This window comes from Urocampus carinirostris, chromosome 10, assembly GCF_059441175.1.
Source record: "Urocampus carinirostris isolate Australia breed hairy pipefish chromosome 10, RoL_Ucar_1.0, whole genome shotgun sequence".
NCBI classification, from domain to species: domain Eukaryota; kingdom Metazoa; phylum Chordata; class Actinopteri; order Syngnathiformes; family Syngnathidae; genus Urocampus; species Urocampus carinirostris.
Genome location: NC_142358.1, coordinates 18,814,540 through 18,836,322, shown reverse-complemented (window position 1 = coordinate 18,836,322; position 21,783 = coordinate 18,814,540). Strand labels below are relative to the sequence as shown.

General features: G+C 39.0%; 1 protein-coding gene across 2 annotated transcripts in view; it reads left to right on the top strand.

Moving 5' to 3' along the window:
- The window catches only part of dscaml1 (Down syndrome cell adhesion molecule like 1), a 183,845-nt gene that overhangs the window by 97,502 nt on the left and 64,560 nt on the right, over positions 1-21,783 (top strand). For both annotated transcript variants that reach the window (XM_088346432.1, XM_088346431.1), the window contains exons 4-9: positions 2,034-2,180; positions 3,999-4,277; positions 8,665-8,940; positions 14,643-14,942; positions 19,051-19,193; positions 20,590-20,719. In XM_088346432.1, the coding sequence (XP_088202558.1) occupies positions 2,034-2,180; positions 3,999-4,277; positions 8,665-8,940; positions 14,643-14,942; positions 19,051-19,193; positions 20,590-20,719 (1,275 nt within the window). The remainder of the gene's footprint in view (positions 1-2,033; positions 2,181-3,998; positions 4,278-8,664; positions 8,941-14,642; positions 14,943-19,050; positions 19,194-20,589; positions 20,720-21,783) is intronic.

The following is a 21,783-nucleotide window of genomic DNA, read 5'->3' as shown; positions in this document are numbered from 1 at the left end:
AATCTCCCAAGAGCTGCAGGATTAGTATATTTTATATGGCTTGTGTATAATAGACTTGTTTTTTTTTTCTCTCTGATGCATGAATATAAAAAAGGTCTAATGCGACTCAATTAGTGTGTCCTGTTGAGAATGAATGGTGGTTAGCTTGACTGTTGCCATAGTGAGGAAGTCGCTCATTCATGAGTCATACTCCCACGTTGATACCACTCCCTTGTGAGAGCTCCCACCACCTCTCATCGGTGTCCACTGCTTCGTATTTAGAAATCAATAAATAAATAATGTTCACCCAAAGCTATATTAGGCCAAATGAAGCATCAATCATTTGGCGATGAAACAGGAAAGTAGTTGCCGGTTTTCACTGATCAGGGATGACTTTGACAATGATTTTGGAACGTGTTAGAGGAAAATTATGTGACTTGTTTGGTTCATGTTTGATTAAAAAAAAAACTTTTTCCACATTGACCCGAAACTTGACTTTGAAAATTATTTGTCAGACATCTTAAGAATAAAGGACAAGAAAGTAAGTCTACCAAAGCCATGTGCTATACCAGCTAGAAGTATTTGAATATACTCTTATTTTGCAAGGCCCTCACCCCTTCATAGCTTTTGTGACCCCCATAGAAAATTATAGGAGTAAAAAGTCACGATAAATATTCACAAAAATAACACTGCTAACAATAACAAGCAAACAGCAGTTCTGTAGACCGATGAACCACTGTTGTAGTTTCACTAAGACAGTTAATGATATACAGATGCTGCCCAACTTACGGACGATCGTTCGTAAGTTGAATTAGTTTGTGAGTTGCTTCTGTGTATATAAGTATTTATAAGGCTTGTACAAGCAACCTGTATTGTTTTGTACTAAAAAAATCATGAAATATGCTCTATGAAGATAAAAAAAATGAGTTTAACTTATTTTTAGCACATGCGCTTCAAGAAAAAAAAAGCTGACCATTTTCTCAACCGTATCAAGCTTTCTTATTCCACTTTCATTTCAAAAGAAATGGCTCGCCTCTTCTTTACACTTTACACTAACCATATTGAATGGATGCACAAGATATTAAACAATAAATATGTCAAAGTTCTTAACGTGCTAGAGATACAGTATCGTATGTTTACACACAAACTAAGAAGAGGAAGCTGGATTTATTCTTCTGGGTGAATTCCTGGTGATCTCTCACAGCACCACATGTCAGTAGCAACGGAAAGAAGCACTAACTTACAGCAATGTCCAAGTCTTTTTTTGACACCCCGAAAAAAAACAATGAAGCAACTTATCATAGCTGTCATGTAAGGAAGACATATCTCCATTGTTGTTGTTGTTGTTGTTTTTTACATTGCTGGAGTGTTTACAATGTGAAACATTAAAAAAAAAAAAAAAAATACAAAAACTTGATGTCATGTGAAAAAAACAGTCACGTTTTTGGTCTCTATGTTTTCACATCAACGAACGTTAACAGTGTGAAAAAAAAATGACATTAATGACAAAACATGGATAAAAGTCTTTTTTGCATGTCTGCAAATGAGTTATGAATTCAGACTTTAAAAGAGGTTTTCTACATCTTTGACATCTTTAAACAATAATCTCAAAATAATGTTCGAAAAATAAATATGGCCATTACGTTAGTTTCAGATATCAATAAAATAATGTATTTTATTTCAATCCAAATAAAAGTGTATTTATATTGAAAACAACAATTAAAAAATTTATAGTTACTGTTTTGCAATCTCAAATTCTGAGAAATTGGAGTATTGTTATTACATTATTTTTTTTACTTAGAGAAAATCAATTGCTCAATTGGTCATTACTAATTATTGGTTTCACCTTAACGTTGGAATTTATGCCATGGGTTCTTGTATTTTTTTCACTTTCTCCATATTTACTGTTTTTTCCTGGCATGGAAAAATGATTTTTGCTAAGTGAAAATGCTATCAAATACATGAATTGATTAAGCCTTGGAGAACTAATGCATAATACTCCATATTTAATACAACTAATATCTACCTCACTCCTTTCTTTTTGTCTACCACAGGTAACCGTTTCTTCTTGACCTCATTCGGAGCTCTATATATCTCAGAGGTACAGAAGGAAGACGCTTTGTCCACCTACCGTTGTATCACAAAGCACAAGTACAGCGGTGAGACTCGGCAGAGCAATGGAGCCAGGCTCTCTGTTATGGGTAAGCTATGTTTTTCAAGGGTTTTATTACGGCAGAAGTTCTTAATGTGAATTTCCCTTCGGGGATGAATAAAGTATCTATCTATCTATCTATCTATCTAAATGGGGGTATGTGAGAGCAATCTTGGGCATACATGATATTTTAAATACAGTGATGCAAATTTCGTTAGTATGCCGACAAAAGTTTTTGATAAAGTGTTCTTATTGTGTTAAGCAGCTGTCCGTGACAGTGAATAAGTCAATGTTGATGACGTACTGTATAGAGTTGTAAATGTAAGTCAATTGGTGAAAACCCAAAACTCAAATGCTCTGCACCGGTTAAGAGTACTTGAATGGAAAAATATTTCAAAAGAGATACGATATGTGTTGGGCCGTCAAGGCCTTCGAGGCCTTTCATGTCGGACAACAAAATAGCTGAATCACGTGATGTTAATTAGACTTTGTCGAAGAATACCAATACATTGATTAATACTTGTTACTAAATAAATCCAAATTGAGTGTCTTTCATTGCTTTTCCCCTGGTTGCGCTGCTTCCAGATATGTGTATTGGTCAGGACCAGAATGGAGATAGGACCCACTTGCATTGCGTTTCTCACAAGTTTTATTGGAAGAAAGAGAAAGGGTTGCGCCCACGATCCGGTGAATGCTGGACACAGGAACTAGGTCGCTCTGATACTCTGATTGTACTCCAAACGTGGAAGTGGATCTTCCGTGGCGAGCAATGGCGGTGTCGGGGACAGGAAAATGTGTCAGTAGCCGGGACAGGAGAGCCAAAACGTAGTCGGGTTCGGTAGCGAGTCGTAAGCCAGAATAGGGGAGAAGACGTGGTCGGGGACAAAAAGAAGTCAAAAGCAGGGACGGAAGAGTAGGTGTGGTCAGGATCAAAAACGGGTCGAAGCCGAGGAACAGACGGGAGCAAAACACGGGACAGGTGGGAGTCAGGGTCCAAAAAGGCTTGCCTAGAGTTAACTGAGGTTCGCAGACGGCCTGACAAAAGGGGAGAGATAGGACTGGGTATAAGTACTGATTGGGAGCCAATCGGAGTTTGCGGCAGTTGGCGCCAAAGGAGCGGGCACAGCTGAGTCACATCAGTAATCATGACAGTATTCATGTCTAAGTATTTAACCAATCACATTTCAGCCATTACTTGTTGCCAAGGCAAGTAATTTGCCAGAAGGCCCGAGGCATAACATCAGTGTTTATTAAAGCTGTCTATTTAGCCAGTGAGATTTCGAGTTGGTGGGGTCAGCACCTGCTAGCGGGCCTTGGGAAACATCACCGCTTTCATAAACTATGATTGGCTAAGCAATGGAAGTATCACAAAGAAAACATGAAGAAAGAAATGTCACTGGTTCTTTTGGCAGACTTTTTCAGCCCCAAAATAAAATAAAAACGTATTGCAGAAATATGACAGGAAAGGCTCCACTTTCAGCAGTAGAGTCGATGGCGATAGAAAATAACTTCTGGATGGAACTGAAACACACGAAATCTGTACGACAGCAATTGAAATATTTTTGAGGAAATAAAGGAGTGAGATTTTTGGCCACAAATTAAAATTGTTTTAGCGAGGAACATGTGGCTCTATTTGTAAATAATAATGCAATTTTATATGGCCAGTATTGATGCTTTTTACAGTAAACGTGTCACTGCTGTAGCTGCTGTAAATGTTTGTAGCCATAAAATAGGTATTGAGTGTTAGATTAAGTCAGCCCTAGGTGCGAAATGCACGGCCTGCCACAAAATACTTATATATAAAATATCGAGAACCGCTGTCCTATGGGGTTCCTCATCTAGCAAACTCTTTGCTTGATGCCTCCAGACCCTACGGAGTCCACCCCTTCAGTGCTGGACAGTTTCCAGTCCAGTGAGGTGAGGGTAGGGCACAGCATAGAGCTGCCCTGCATAGCGTCCGGCTACCCCAATCCGGCCATCAGATGGTTGAAAGACGGGCGCCCGCTGCCGGCGGACTCCCGCTGGACACGCCGCACCACGGGCCTTACCATCTCGGATTTGAGGCTGGAAGACAGCGGCAACTACATCTGCGAGGTCACCAACAGCTTCGGCTCCAAGGAGGTGACGGGCCACCTGAACATCATCGGTGGGTGATGCTCAGAAATATATGAAATGTTTATGCTGTACTGGTTATACGCTGCATTCTGATCAAATATTGTATATATTGTAGTGAGCTATTTTACATTTTTCAAAATATTGTTGTTCGTGTTCAACTCTTGAGTAGTTGCTAATACTAATGTACTAAGGTTAGAATGGTCTTTGATGTAAAGTCAAGTCAAAGTCTCAAAGGGCTGCACAGACCACAGATTATTGCAAACCAGAGGCTATTATTGCACCATCCCCTGATACAAAACCTACATGAGGCCAAGGAAAAACTCAAAAACCTCAACATGAAGAAAATGAAGAAACCTAGAGAAGGGAATGCACATGAGATAATCCCCCTTTCAGGATGACCAGGCTGCAATGGTTGTTGCAATATCAAATAATACACAGATATGGTCGACATAAAATATAGGTTATTCATTTGCTATAGAATAGAAGTGTGTTTTAAGCCTAGATTTAAACATTTCCGCTGAGGTTGCAGATCGAATCTCAGGGGGAAGAGTATTCCAGAGCAGCGTAGTAAAGATTGTTAACATTGAGGTTAGCTGTGACACTACAGGATAAACATGGAATAAAAGATTGCATCAGGACAATAGTGCAATAAAAAAATAATGCAATGACGTTCAGCAGAAACATATTTCCAAATTAAGAGTGAAAAAAAAACATAAATATACCTTTTCAGATACATAGGAATATTTTAGTTTTTTACTATTATGTGTGCTTGTTTAGGGCGATGATGGCCCTGCGGAGACACAACCACTTAGTATTTGTTTTAAGGCAAACTTGAAGGTTTGTTATCTTCAACTTAGGTGATACAAATGATCAGCTCCTTAGCAAGCTGGCATGAGCGTGTTAGTGATCCCGGTGGTTGGAATCACCTGTATTGGAGCAGAAAAACCTCAAAAATCAGGCAGGACATGTGGCCCCGGAAGACCAGAGTGCCCATGTCGGTTTTAAGGGATCAGTAGCATCTGCCAGAAGGCAACAGGTCAAATGGGTGATGACCGTGGTGAGAAAATTCCTTCATTATGTTGTTGGGCATACTGCGGTATCGCAAGCAGGCAATGTGATCCAGACTGGGAAGAGACAAGTATTTTAAATAAATGAATGTACGTACCAATATTTTTCAAAAATCACTACGCTTTAATTTTTGATTATTGTAATTTACAATTTGTAGTTCCTGATTATCAATGATTCTAGTAACAGTTAACATTGCAATCAGCAACACCTTCATAGTAAAAGAACCGCAGCAAAATAAGGAATTACATTAAAATATTTGGAAAAACTTTCTATCTCATTTAATTTTGGCATTATCGATGACTTTACATTGCAGATCTCTTCCAAACATGTTTTTCTATTGGCCAGAGGTCACCAACGTAGCCCCTTTAGAACACCTGAGTAGCCCCGGGCCGGTTTTATTACGTAATCAATAATTCAAAACTATTATTTTAAAAGCCTATAATTCATCCATGTAAATCACAAACTGCCCTTAAACAAGGCAATTATTATAGATATTATAAACCATTGACACTCACTAAAACGGGCCACCAACATGGTGCCTGAAAATAGATCACCAGTGATGGGTCATTGCGATTTTGTAGATTTGATTCCGAACTGGCATACTCTGTTTATGGTTGACCAAGTCTTTTGGCCATACTTCTAAATCCAAACTGGTGATGACATAATAATACCATAGTTATAACACTATAATTTGTATTCTAGGAATGCATATCAAACATATAGCCCCCCACTCAGGAACAAAAAAGTAGCTCTGAGTTTCAAAAAGGTGTGTGATCCCCTGCATCATTTCTGTGAAATGTCATATTTAAAAAAAGGCCCATTGCCCCTCCACTTTGTATCAAACTTGTTAAAATTGAGAGTCCATGTTTAAGTTATCTAGCTGTCCATTTAAAAAAGCGATACATGCATAGGAGCTGTCAAACTAATAGCCAAGACAACATAGTCTTTTGGAATGTAGGAGTGGGATAGTCAATGGACATTGGGCAGACTGGCCACAAGGCACATCTCTACCCAGCTCGCAAACATGCAACGACACGACACATAGGAGCTAGCAAATACACTCGCTGCCTGCCGCACACAAACTGTATGCCTAAAAAGAGAGTCATCCTGTTCATGTGCACTGTCACTTGTACCGCACGCACACACACACTCATGAACTCAAAACACCTCACGCCAGCTGCTTTATTGTTCACTGACATTTTCTTACCCTTTATGTCGCTCTGTCTGATATTCATTGTGATTTAGCACACAAACACAATTGAATATGAACTGTATGTAAGCCTGACACATCTAGAGGAGAAGAACACCCATGTGCGGATGCTGTTCCTGGACTTCAGTTCAGCATTCAACACCATCATCCCACAACATCTGGTAGACAAAATGAGACTCCTGGGTTTCAACACCCCCCTGCGGAACTGGCTGCTGGACTTCCTCTGTGACAGACCCCAATCAGTGCGGATAGGTCAGAACAGTTCAGATGTCATCTACCTCAGCACGGGCTCCCCCCAAGGCTGCGTCCTAAGCCCCTTGCTGTTCACCTTGATGACACACGACTGCGTCCCTAGGTCCGCCACAAACCACATCGTGAAGTATGCTGACGACACAACAGTGGTGGGCCTCATCAGGGATGACAACGACCTGGCCTACAGAGAGGAGGTGGAGCAGTTGGTGGGCTGGTGCAGGGACAACAGCCTGGTCCTGAATGTCGACAAAACTAAAGAGATCATTGTCGACTTTAGGAAAAACCAGCCCAACCATGCCCCACTTTGCATCAACAACAAGGCTGTGGAGGTTGTCAGCAGTATCAAGTTCCTAGGGGTGCACATTACAAACAAACTCACCTGGTCCGTGAACACTGCATCACTGGTTAAGAGGGCACAGCAGCGCCTACTGGCAGTTTTTTTTTATAGCTTGCCACTCCTTGCACATTGCTCTCTGCACTATTGTAATTACAGCGTTATTGTTACAGTGTTAATGTTACTGTGTACCTGACTTGTTAACCTGACTGCCCATTTTGCACATCTGGTTAGCTACTCTTCTTGCACTATCGGCACTATGGTAAAATACTATACGTAGCCAAAATACAATACAACATTATTTATATCTGTACATTCAAGGAAACTGTGGGGGTCAGATGCATCGACATTTCGTTCTGTATACACGTGTACTAGAATGACAATAAAGTAGATCTGAATCTGAATCTGAATCTGAATGTAAGGGAAAATACACGCAGGTAACCCTAAAAGTGCATGACACAAGTGATACTGTATGTTCACGTCCATCCATTCATTTCTATTGCATTATAACCACCAAATTGTGACTTTTTGTGTGTGGAACCAGAATAGTTCACCATTTGATTTTTGTTTTTGGTTTACAGAGCGATACAGAAGAACTGTAATACCTGAATTTTGGCTAATCACAATACCTCCTACCGATACAAATATAAGATAAAACTTAAATACTTTTGTTGAAAAAACTTTGCAGCCTTTCATAATATTCCCTCTATATGGTATTATATTAATTCAATGGCAGCTTACCATTACAACAGACACTGGTATCAGTACGATACCTGGTATCGATACATGGCTATTCCTTTTATTATTATTTTTGATAATGTTTGATTTTAAATACATACACACAGTGCAGAATGGCAAAAATGTTCCATTGTCTTATGTCTCGTTGCGTTCCTTCAAAATAAACTTTTAGCTGTTAGTAATTTTTTAAATCTGTAAAGTTGGCACTGTTTTTTGTAAGACGAAGTGGACATTTAAACCTCCAACTTTGCTTTAACCTTTTTAAAGCGTTACCTCAGGTGTTAAAGCTTTAAAGCATTGCTAACTCTCGGGTTAAAGCTTTAACTGTCATGAATACATCCGGGATAGTGTGAAAGCGCAATGCTGAAGCACATATTAGTTATGTAGACAGAAAGGCATCATTATCCGGAAAACCGGAGACAAACGAACGTAGTCCAATGGACTAAATTTTTAGGGAGATCCTCCACCTACTAGCAGCGATGCTGTTTGTCTGGTGGTATTTGTAGTCCGGGAGATCAGGCAGGTGTTCAGTACACTGAATAAACAGGAGCCCTAAAACATGAGTGTTTGAAACAAAACGTGAAAGACAACTACTGCAACCAACAAGAGGAAGAGTAGTGATAGGAGGAAAAAATACATTGAAATCAAGACAAGAGACAATAGCTGCAATGATGAAAATATAACCTGCAAGTGAGTGACCAATAAAAGGTAAGGGAGAGCGAGAGAGAAAGGAGACAAAGAGGGAAGAAAAGAAAGAAACATAACTCAGAATGCAGGATCATGACATGAATTTCTCCTCTACCCTTACATTTTTAGAGCCCCTGCGTGTCAACTTATCCCCCAAGAATCTGAAGACGGGCATTAGCAGCACGGTCATCCTGTCCTGTGCGGTCCAGGGTTCTCCTCACTACACCGTGTCGTGGTATCGCAACACGGAACCCGTCCTGCCTGACCAGCACTTCTCCATCCAAGGCGCCCACAACGATACCCTTTTCATTTCGGCGGCCCAGAAAAGACACTCGGGGGCTTACCAGTGCTTTGCCACGCGCAAGGCTCAGACGGCCCAGGACTTCTCCATCATTCTTCTGGAAGGTGAGTTTTATCAGAAGCATGTATGTATGCAGATTGGTCTTTATACATGTGTGCTGAATACTATTCCGAACTATAAGTCGCTACTTTTTTCCCAAACTTTCAACCCTGCAGCTTATTCAGTGATGCGGCCAATTTATGTACCGTATTTTTCGCACTATAGGGCACACCGGGTTATAGGGCGCACCCCCAAAAAATGGTTTTTGGTCCTATATCTTCCATAGATATGGCGCACCGGATTATAAGGCGCTACAATGGGAACGTCGACAAAACAGTCAGATGATTCAGTCAAACTGATTACCCTCTTAACATTCCCAAAGCTTGCAAAGAAGCAATGCGTGTCGTAGACACGTGCAGATGCGGTGTCCGTACGATGTCACTCAAATGCATCGTTTCAAATATCATTCGGAAGGTTAAAGTCTTGGGATTCAAGAAATGGCAACCATTCCTTAGTTTCTATTTTCTTTTTCACTCGCAACTTTACTGTGCATATGACAATAAACACTTGGAATTGAGTTTAATCCACTCAACTCATCACAGCAACATCAAGATCGTTCTAAAACAAGATACCGGGAAAATATAAAGCCGCATAGCTCACCTAAGTTCTCACTCAATAATGATACGTAATCATGGTCTTCTTACAACCGTGAGTGTAGTAAATCCAGGAAAGTAAAATATTTACAAATACAGACTAATGAAACATGTTTCTTTATGGCGTAGTTTAGCAAGCTTGCTATTCAGTCATCTTTTTTGGCCAATTGCAGGGTTTGTTTTGGCCCTCTAGCCAATCCGAGGCTCCGAATAACTTCAGCCAATAGCGATCGATTTAACGGATGATTGACACATCTTTTTCGGCCAATTGCAGGGTTTGTTTTGGCTCTCTAGCCAATCCGAGGCTCCGAATAACTCCAGCCAATAGCGATCGATTTAACGGATGATTGACACATCTTTTTCGGCCAATTGCAGGGTTTGTTTTGGCCCTCTAGCCAATCCGAGGCTCCGAATAACTTCAGCCAATAGCGATCGGTTTAACGGATGAATGACACATCTTTTTCGGCCAATTGCAGGGTTTGTTTCGGCCCTCTAGCCTATCCGAGGCTCCGAATAACTTTAGCCAATAGCGATCGATTCAAATGATGATTGACACATTGGTTAGCCAATGAAACGCCGGTATATAAATCCCAGCATACACCGCGGACTACTCCACGTTCGGGGGAAAATCGAGTCGGCGGCTGTTGCGTAAGTTGCGAGACCTTGCGATTTAATATTGAGCCATATATAAGGCGCACTGTATTATAAGGCGCATGGTCAGCTTTTGAAAAAAATTAAGACTTTTAGGTGCGCCTTATAGTGCGGAAAATACGGTATTTTTTCTAACGGCCGCGAGCGGCGCTCGAGTACAAAAGGTAAGATTTAGACCAGTGAAATATATGCGCCAAGGAAGACTACAACTTCTTGGCTTGTGCATAAATTAAATTAGCGTAAACATCCCCTCATCGTGCAAAATGCAAAAAGAAAGGCACATGACTCAGCTTGCAAGCTAAAAGCAATCGAGCAGTCCGATAAAATAGGAAACAGCTACTGCACGTAATCAGGAGTGGATGAGAGTTCCAGCGACAGTGACAGCGCAAGTGAGGCTGCGGGAGCGTGGCACGACGTCTATATGACAAAGTTTCTTTCCGACACTGAGGAAGACGACTTTGATGGCTTCAGTTCTAAGGAGGAAGATGAGGACAGTTTACCGTATTTTTACAAGTACGGTATGTTTTTTTAACAGACCCGTTTACTGTGTTGCGAGCGTGTTGTTAGCGCGGTGCTAGCGTGTTGCGACCATTAACTGCCCTGTCACAGGCACCGTTTGGAATGAAAGTTATATTATTATTATTAAAGCTTTGAAAACTCTCTTGGTATACCGTTTTTCTTTGTAAATATGTGTAACCATGTATAATATGTATTTGCAACTGTATATTTTTGTAATGTATTTATTTTAGACACTTATTCAGATATGTTTTGCACGGGCGAATGAAAAAGAAGGGGCGGACCAAACGCGGGGTGACAGGAAGTGGGGTAAACGTGTGACTTGTTTGTGGACGCGGCGGACAATAGTGGATATATATTTTTCCCACCCTTACCTTTGGAAATATACACTTTTTTTCCTTGGATTACTTTCAACGGGACCCGGACTCTGCAGGTCTGCATCAAACCATAAGTACCGGTATCATTTTCCATTTATTTTGCCGGTTGTGATTTTTGGACTGTGTACTTTAATGAAGGACATGTGTGCTTCAAAGAAGGACTTACCTGGCAGGGGAGATAGCATACACATTGGTTAACTACTGTTAGATTTTGGACTGTGCCGATATGTGTCTCCGGGATCCGTGCATTCGCATTGATCGCTGCTTGGCCCTGTGGCTGGGACCTTGACTCAGCCTCTTGGCTGGGAACAAGTGTCTTGGCCTCTTGGCTTTGCAGTGTATTATGATTTGACTGATAACTGATAATGGATAATTGATAAAGAATATAGAACAATAACCCTCTAAACCCCCCCCCCCCCCCCCCTCTGGATAAATGGACACAGGTGTGTGATAATTGGACACACATGTTCTCAGTTCAAACCCCAGTTGGTGTCCTATGGTGGTAGGGCTTTTTTTATCTTTTTACGGAAGCAGGGGTGCTTGAACCAAGGACAGTATTTATTAACAAAAGAAGGTACCAAGTAGCAAACAAACATAGTTTCACTAAACAAGGAAATGTCCAAACCAGAAACAAAGACCAAAACTGGAACTGGAAAATACATGGAGCAAAGCAAACCTGTAATTTTGGTATTAGAAATTGATCACTGTAAAAAAAAAAAAAAAAACAAAAAAAAAAAAACTTGGTAGTAGAAGAGAAAATGATACAATGATCTGACAACGTGTAATGTTCAAAATGACCTTTAAAAGGGTTCTGGATGATTGGGCACGGATGTGTGATAATTGTACCAACCTGTGCCCAGTTCAAACCCTGGTTAAGGGCCCCCTGGTGGTAGGAGGTATGTCAGGCCCTCACAATAGAAATGGGTGTTTTCTCATTAAAATAATGTTTCTAATTTGATAATTTATGTATATGATCAAATATATCCTAGAATGTGTAAGATCTAATATATATGATAAGATATAAATAAGATTAAAATGATCCTTTCTGCTTTTTAACTTGCTTTTTGAAGGTACTGTATTCCCAAATTCTAAAACGTGCAAAATGTGATAAAATAGAAAATATTTGGTTTGCTTATAGCTCATATATAATCATCAATATATTCCAATTATTTAATGGAATAATGCATTTTGAAGACAGACTCTCATCTTCATGTATGTAACACCGGCACCCTAACAACTGATTGTTAGAAGGTAACCGAGACCTTACAAAACAGGAAGCCTTTTGGCAGATCTGAAGCGAACAACCAGGACACACAGAAGGATAAACACAGACAAAAAGCCACAATCACTTACCTAAACAGAGGCAAAAGCGAACAAGGAATTCACGCTGTAACGCGGCGGGTAAACTTACCCAATGGAGCTTTAGAAAGTCAAAGAATGCAACTTCGACAAAGCAATCACAAGGCCCCCGATGTCAGGTTACAGTAATTAAAGTTCCTGTTTCTCCTAGCAGAAATGTGCTGCATGCAATTGCTCTTAACTTCATTGTTGTCTGTTTTAGAGCTGTCTCATATGTTGTATTAACCAGATTATGTTCCTTAAATGACGTCACAACTCAGGAGGAAATGAACAAAATTGGTCATCTTTGAGACTAAGTTGCTTACGTCACCTGCCGCGTGGAATGATTTGCAACATACAATGCCGTGAAAGAGTATTTGCCCCCTCCCTGATTTCTTTTTGTTTCCCTTTTTTTCATATTTATCACACACAAATGTTTCCTAACATCAAATCAGTTTTAATATCACACAGAGATGACCCAAAGAAACATAACATGCATTTTTAAATGTTGACACAAAAAATCAAAACCTATGTGAAAGTAAATCCAAGTTGGGCGACCGTTGGCATCAATAACATCAATCAAACTTTTAGAAAAATTGGTAACGAGTCTTTCACAACGCCGTGGAGGAATGTTGGCCCACTCTTCTTTGCAAAATTGTTTCAAATATGCCATATTGGAGGGTTTTTTAATTAACTGCCTGTTCGAGGTCACATCCCAGCATCTCAACTTGATTTAAATCTGAACTTTGACTTGGCCACTCCAGAACCTTCGTTTTGTTTTTTCGAGCCACTCAGAGGTGGACTTGCTGGTGTATTTCGGATTGTGTCCTGCTGCGTGATTCAAGAGCACTTGAGTTTGAGGGCACAAACTGATGGCCAAACCATTTCCTTCAGGACTTTCTGGTAAACACCAAAATTCATTACTCCGTCAACCACAGTAAGTTGTTTTCATTCTGATGCAGTAAAGCAGCTCCAGACCATCACACTACCACTTCTATGCTTTATTATTGGAATCATGTTCTTTTGGTCTAATACTGTGCCCTTTTTATGCCAACTGTAACTGGCTGCAAAAAGTTCGATTTTTGACTTATCAGTCCACAGAATGTTCCTCAAAAGTTATATGGATAATCAAAAGACTTTTTGGCAAATGTGAGACGACTCTTTGTTTTCTTTTGTGACAACCGTGGTTTTCAACAAGGAACTCTCTCATGGATGCCATTTTTGGCCAGTGTCTGTCTTATAGTGAAGTCCTAACTATAACCTTTATTGAGGTCAGCGAGAGTTTTTTAAAAGTTCTTTTGTAACATCCTGGAAGTGATTTTTTTCACACTCTTGGAGTGATCTTAGTTGGGTGACCCACTTTTGGAAAGGTTCCCCACTGTTCCGTTTTCTCCATTTCTCGATAATGGCTCTGACAAGGATTCATTGGAGCCCTGCAGCCTTGGGAATGGCTTTGTGACCTTTTCTGGACTGTAAGAATTCTAACACTTATTTTTCAATTTTTCTCTGAAATATCTTTGGATCGTGGCATGTCAATTGTGTTTTGGGGATTTTGTAGCCCAATTCATTTTATCTAACAGATTCAATCGAAGTTATTAATTTATTTAACACTGGTAGTGGCAATCAATTTTGGGTGTGGCCTGTGGATTTGAACTCAACTTTCCCAAAACGTTGGTTAGTTACAGCTACCTTGTGTTTTATCAAGGAGGGGCAATTACTTTTTTACATACAACCAGATAGGCTGCTTGATGGTTAGCGCGCATCCCCACAGTGCAGAGGCCCAAGGGTCAGTATCAGCTACCGCAACCTCACCGTGCAGAGTATGCATGCTCTCCCAATGCCTACACTGCGGTTTCCTCCTACATTCCATAAACTATGCATGTCAGGTAAATTGGCTGGACCAAATTGCCCCTCGGTGTAAATGTGCCAGTGAAGTGTCTGTCTCTGTGTGCCCTGCGACTGGCTGGCAAAGTTCAGGGTGACCCCTGCCCACTGCCTGAAAATAGCTGGGATGAGATCCAGCACCACTGTGACCCTAGCGAGTAAATCGATGGAGCTGAAACCTTTGTTAGTGATAAATATGCCAAGAAAATCACAGAATTAAGGAAGGAAGCACTTTATCTGCATAGTTGTGAGGAGGAACACTTCACATTTGGTGCCTAATTGAAAAAAAAAATTGTCCTTTTGAATACCTTTAACAGGGATACAATTATATCCGCCTTTTTCCCTCAGATGGCACTCCACGGATCGTGGCCTCATTCAGTGAGAAGGTGGTGGTCCCGGGCGAGCCGTTTTCCCTGATGTGCACCGCCAAAGGAGCGCCTCCGCCAACCATCACCTGGACGCTAGATGACGAACCGGTGGCCCGAGACCTTTCCCGTGTTCGAGCCAGTCAGTACACACACTCGGACGGGAGCACCGTGAGCTACGTCAACGTCAGCAACCCGCAGATCCGCGACGGAGGATTGTATCGGTGCGCCGCACGAAACTCGGCCGGTAGCGCCGAGTACCAAGCGCGCATAAACGTAAGAGGTGCCTGTCTACTTTTCAATATCAGTCATAACTAAGGCTCCACACAGCCTCACCCTACCCTCTCCCCCATCCACATCCTGTCCTCTGCCCTTCAAGTTCTTTACCTATTTTTTATACTTGTTTTTCTTATTACTCTTCTCTCAATTAATCTCCATATCAATTAAAACCTAGAATAGCTGCGCGCAATGAGAGCATCACATTCCCTTCTTTGGCAGGGCCATTCACCTCTAGAGTGACCTACCAGATCATTTGTAAAAGATTATGATCCTGGTCAAACTTGTTCTGGAATAAGAGAGGAGAATGTCTTTCTAGGTTAACTGCTTATTCAGCAAAATGAAAAATGCTCTGTCTGTTTTTTTGCCATTTTTCACATCTTACCAACGTGACTGCCTGTAGAAGATGTTTTTTTATATTTGATGTAATACTGTCCTGGGAGAGTAGAATGTCTTTTTTCTGAAAAAAAGCTGAGACAACAAAACCAAAAGTTCTCATTCAGTATTTGTCTGCATTTATCAAATGTAGGGTAACCTACCTGGCTGGCTGTGAAAGGTGGTTGCCATAGCTAAACTCCGTTCCACTTCTCTTTGCCTTGTCATGTAAAACCAATTACCTCCAAAATTATTTTTTTTAGAATGACAAAAAAAACTATAATTCTCTCAAAATGAATTTTGGAGATTTATTATTTTACACTAAAGAAACAATGCATTTAATATTGGTAAAAATATTATTATTATTTGAATAACTCCAATACACTTTAAATCACGATCCTCCCAAAAAGATTTGAGACAAGTTTTTTTTCACATGACAGCGATGAAATATTGATTTTCATAATATTTGTTTATGTTTTGATTAATACCTCTTCACCTTGCAATCTCAAACAAAACAAATATTTTAACCGACAGCACAGGACATTCAAATAAATCATATTTCATAGTTTGGGTATTAGAAGTTGACCAACTACTGTAACAAAATAATAATTGCAATTTAATTTGATAATGAATTAGGTCATCTTTTCAATCTCACCTAATTTGGTATTCTACGGCTTTTGTTAAAAGACCTCTGTATGAACTGTGTATGATAGGTAAGCCTGGGAAAAGAATAATGCTTGAAAAAAATTGTAACTATTTAATTCAATTTAGAATTTGGGTTTAATGATTTCATTCGGGCCCGCGACCCTACTGAGGATAAGCGGTGTAGCTGATGAGATGAGATGAGATGAGATTCATTCGGAATACACTTTTGAGTCCAAAACAATTTAAGATCCAAACTAATTTGACTGACCACGGTCTTCTTTAATTCCTAATTTGGTCGATGTCATCGAAAAAAACACGCATCCCATAGTTAATTCCTCAAAAATTAGTTTTCGAGATATATTTTTTCACCTGAAAGAAATGATATATTTCATTAAGAAAACTATTATTCCTATATAACTTTTGAATAAACAATTGGGTAATAAATGGGATAAGTATATTTTATATATAAATGTATATAAAAGGGAAGTTTTGAAAAAAAAATCTTAAATTCTACTTAAGTCCGCTTTGCAAAATTGACTAATGAAAAATTATTGTTGGTTCAATTTTTTTCTTCTTCGGTATAATAAATTCTGTATTGACGAGCCTTAATTCTCCCTGTGACAATCAGCAAAGTTACAAGAAAACTGGAACCAATACTGTATGTAAACATGCAAGCCAAACAGCATCTTACTTATTTCAAACAGAGCTGAACCTGTCAAATTGCAACCATTATGAATACAAATAACACAAAACAATGGTCAGAAACAGAAATACAAAAGCATATTATCATTTCCCCCTGTTTTTACCTCCAAACCTACTGTCTACACTGTAGTTTAACTTTCAATTGTGGTTTGGAAAAGAGGAGGAAAAACACTAGGCAGATGGTTGTTTTCTAGACAGATGCTTTGAGATAAGAGAAGTGGAAGTGTGTGGATGGACTGATGGCAAATTCTGGTGACAGCACCGGTCCTGTCAAGATGATGACTAACCTTGATGGACACGTCCGCGTCGCTGTCTGAGCATCTCGGTGTCCCTCTTCCCCTTAATGTCCTTTGGTAAAATTCACTGTTGTGGCAGGAGAGCTCTTTCCAAAGCGACCTTCTGTAACATGGTAGAAATGTGAATTTCTTAAAGCCCGTCAGCTACAGTCATCGTTGAGTATACACGTGGTTTTACTGTATATCTCTGTGTGTTTTTTGCCAGTGTGTATGTTTGTGCTCGAGAGACAATGCTGCTGAATAATACATCTTTGGCTCGTCAAAGCTGTGACTTCAAAGCTTGGCACTCACTTAGAAATAGAGGAGAAAGTGCATGGTGGTAAGGCAGGGTGCTTGTGTAAAAGAAGTGGAGAGAGACAAAACAAAGATGTACCTAAATATAAAAAGGTCAGCCAACAGGTGAAAGATGATTGAAGGGATAGCTGCTATTGTCCTCCATTGACTTTTAACACATGTTCCCTTTTTATGAATTGCTCGCCTGCTTGACTCTCTGATAAGTGACCCACTTTGTCGAAATGAGTCGCAATTAGCAACCCTGTATTTTTAGCTACAGGCGATAACTGAGAAAAAACAAGTAAAATCATGAAAAAGTCAGTTTTCACATTTTGAAAGATATGCCATTTAAAAACACTTTCCCCGAATTTCAGAATTTACATAAATAGGGAAAGTAACAAAAAAAGCGATGAAAATTAAATCACTCGAATTTTAGAAAACAACGTTAAAGTTATTTTAATGTGTATTATAAATAAATATGTACTAAACATCTCTTTCCATCTCGTCTAATTCTTTTGTATAAGTCTACATACCTTTGTTAAAATGTAATTTTAAAATTAACCTATACCTTTAACCGTAACAACATTTGAACAAGGTGGATGGAAGGCCATAATTCAAAGAGCCATACCTTCAAAACAATTCATCATAAAGTGTTTATTATGTTATCATTTAAAAGGTAATCTCTTTCCATTGATACCAAAAACCCAAATTTGATATTTGCCTCACTGTGACTCATTTTGGTAGAGCGGATCACATTTCTTTGTCTCAGGCATCAGCCATTGTTAACATTTTTTATCACAATTACTTGAATCCACTTCTCGACCAAAAACTAGCGTTGTCCTCTGATTTGAAACTTATAGTTCTTTTCTGAAAATCTGCGCCATTTTCAAATCTGTTGTTTTTATCCGTCCTAAAATTTAGTAATGTCTTCTTTTTCTGTGCTTATATGCCAGAGTCGTCTTGTTCACTGAAAAACAAGGTTATCTCGAAAGCTAGTAATTTATTCTTTTGTGGTAGAAATAAGCCTTGTCTTCTATGCCAAAAGGTAATGTCTGCAAATGTCTTCTGCTTTTTGGGTGAAAGCTAGCACCATCTTAAAAACATATGTCTCCTTTTTTCCAAATGCTCACGTAGTGGCTATTTCCTCACCAAAAACTAGCCTTGTTATGTCCAATGCCAGAAGTTAAAAAATATATTCTCATTCTACACAAAAATGTGTCTTCCTCATAGCGTGGTCTTGTTCTGCACCGAGCTACGCTTGTCTGGGAAAGTCGGCATCGTCTATGCTGAAAGCTATCACTATCCCGAAAGCTATTGTTTTGTTCTACTCTAATCATAAAATTAGAGCCTGCCGCAAGTTTGAAATTGATACTTTGTCTGTGCTAACTATTTAGACAGCAATCAAAATGTACTCAGCAATGCATTGTTTTTCAACCATTTCTTCAAACGTGTTCTTCTTCAGTGCAAAGACTTCTCAGAAGCACATTTAATTGATCAGAAATGCATTAAACAATAAAAAGGCAGTTACTTTTTCTCAAATATGAAAGTGTTTAGAAAACATGAGCATTATATTTGCTTACAAGGCATGATGATGTATCTTAAGCCCTGAAATCTTATCTGAGGCCAAATATTTCTAATTTATATATTTCTCTTCTTCCAGTGCTTCCCTCACCCAGAACCCAGTGCCCCACCCCTTACTCCTTCCCTCCAAATATTCCACGCCCGGGTTCGGCACCATCAACTAATGTTCTTCTTTTCTCTATTTTCTTTCTTCTTCTGGTCGAATCTCTGTCTCTATCTCTTTGTCTCGCTGCTTTTTGGCAGGCAATCCAAGGATCCGACCGCTGAAAAATATCACAGCGGTGGCAGGGCGGAGCTCTTTTGTCAACTGCAGAGTGATCGGATACCCGTATTATTCCATTAACTGGTACAAGGAGGGGCTTCTGCTACCTGACAACCATCGTCAGGTGAAGTTAGCCATACTTGGTTTAGATTTCAAATTTGGTTTCAATCCGCAGTAAAGATAAATGTAATTATCTTCAGGCAAAATGGTCCCTATGGATGCACCAAAATGAGAGGGTTTCCGCAATAAACTGAAATTCGAAAACGTTGAAAACCTGACCAAAAGCCGAAATATGAAACACAGAAAATAAAAAAAATGAATTAAATACTTATTTGGCAAGTCCTTGCTCATAAAGTATAACATTATAAACAACTGAAAAACATATTACTAGATTGTAACTTAAAGTGTTTCGTGTATTAAATTCTCATAAAACATCAAAAAAAAGCATTAATGAACTTTAAAAATCCAATCGAACAACAAAGTGATACAAAAGAAGAGAAATCTAAATCTAAAATGCATATAACACAAGATAGGTCATTTTACTTCAAGTAAAGCGGCTCGTTATCATTAGAAATAAATAGTTTGTGGCTACAAGACTGCTCACCCGCTCTTTCCTTTTTTTGGGAACATATTTTAGGAGCATTTTAGCTTTTAAAGGAAAGGATAGTAAACAGTAACAGAAAAACGACTGAAGGATTGAACTAATGACGACAATAAAGCACTTTTCAGAGTCAAATTTGCATGTTTGAGACAGTAAAATAATATTAATGGTGAATTAAATTCTCCTTACACATATATCTGCAGTAGTAAATCTCCCTCAAGGATGAATGGATTTAATGCCACATACTAAATAACTGTTTACAAAATAAAACTGCTGAACTGTAGATAGTTAGGTATGTAAGCATATAAACAGAGTCCAGCTAGTCTGGGCACTCCGGTCCTGGAGGGCCGCATGTTCTGCATGATTTTTGAGGTTTCTCTGATCCAATACAGGTGATTCCAATCACCAGTATCGTTAACGAGCACTTGCTAGCTTGCTAACGAGGTTATAATTTGTATCACCTGAGTTAAAGAAGAGCAAACTTCAAAATCTGGCAGGACGTGCGGCCCTCCAGGACCGGAGTGCCCAGGTCTGACTGCTAGCACCTAACAAGAAGGATGCAGAGGGACACAAACTTTTGAGTACATGTCTTGTTGGTAAAAAGTTAGCAGAGTTGCTGTTTTGATGACGTTCCCTATCTCTTTCCTTGGGCAAAATAAGATTCACACTTAGTTAAAAGCTCGCTTGGAATGGTTCGTTGTGGGGTCATCTCAGCATCATTCTTTGGGAAGCTTCATTTCAGCTTTATTTTTTATTTAAGGCTGAAAGATAAAATGCAATTTTTTTTATTTTTGGCAGAACGTTTGGTGCAGGAAATCCAGTGCGTCCGTAATTATTATCTTTAACTAGATCACAAATAATAGCGGCAGAGGTTTTCCGAGTTAGTCCTTGACTATAACCATCTTGTGACTCTTTGCAGGTGGTTTTTGAAAACGGCACACTGAAGCTTACAGATGTCCAGAAAGGGATGGACGAGGGGGCATATATCTGCAGTGTGCTCATACAGCCTCAGCTTTTCATCAAGCAGACTGTTTATGTCACAGTCAAAGGTAATTAATTCGATTCAACACTGAAACTTTACTCTATGAGAGCTGTGGAATTTACATTTTCTTCCAATACCATGATAATTACATTTTTCCCCGAAAAAGACATGGGGAATAGTTCATGAACTTAACATTTATTTGAGTTCTACCTTGGACAAAATAAAACATGAGTTGTACACAACCCATTCCGATTATGTATCTACAAAACATACCCAAGTTAAGTAAAATGTCTATGCCCCTTTTTAGCGTCAAAGTTGAGACACAAAACCATTTTTGGGTGGCATTTCCCTTTTTTGGCAGGGTCATTGGTACGTGATCATGGAAAACCCAAAGAGTAATTCTAAGTACAGACCTAACTTTTTCTTATATGGGAGAGTACAATGTCTAGGACAGCGACTGAGTCAGCAAAAACCGAAAATGACGTAAAGCTTTTTTTGGGTAGTTTTTCCATACACACACATATATATTATGTATATATATATATATATATATATATATATATATATATATATATATATATATATATATATATATATATATATATATATATATATATATATATCATGTATGTGTCATTTCAATACTAAGCCTTTGATACAAATTAGTCTTAAAATGAATCTTAAAAAGAATAGAAGTGAATAGAAATGAATTAATTATTATTTTATAATGTATTTTTTGAGGAGTAAATTAGCAGATTTTTTCCTTTTTTCATTTTAGCATATATGTTGAGTTAAATTAAATTTTTTATGTAAATGTACTCTATCTATAGAGCCTTTTGGTGTACTCAAGTGCTTTACAGTCATAACAAAGAAGCAATAAGTAAAAATAAATTCAAATAATCAAAGACATAAAAAAGAAACAAATACACAGGGTTAGGTAGGGTTACTTTAACTTGATTACTTTCAATTACTTTTGGATTACTCCAATACCAAATATGCTAATAAAAGACAAAAGAAACTAAATATGAATAAAATTACTACATTTTGTGCAGGCTTGGAGAGTAACGGAATACATGGAACGGCAAAAATGATGTTGGCAAGCTGTTTGGATTTATTTTCATTTTGTTTCTG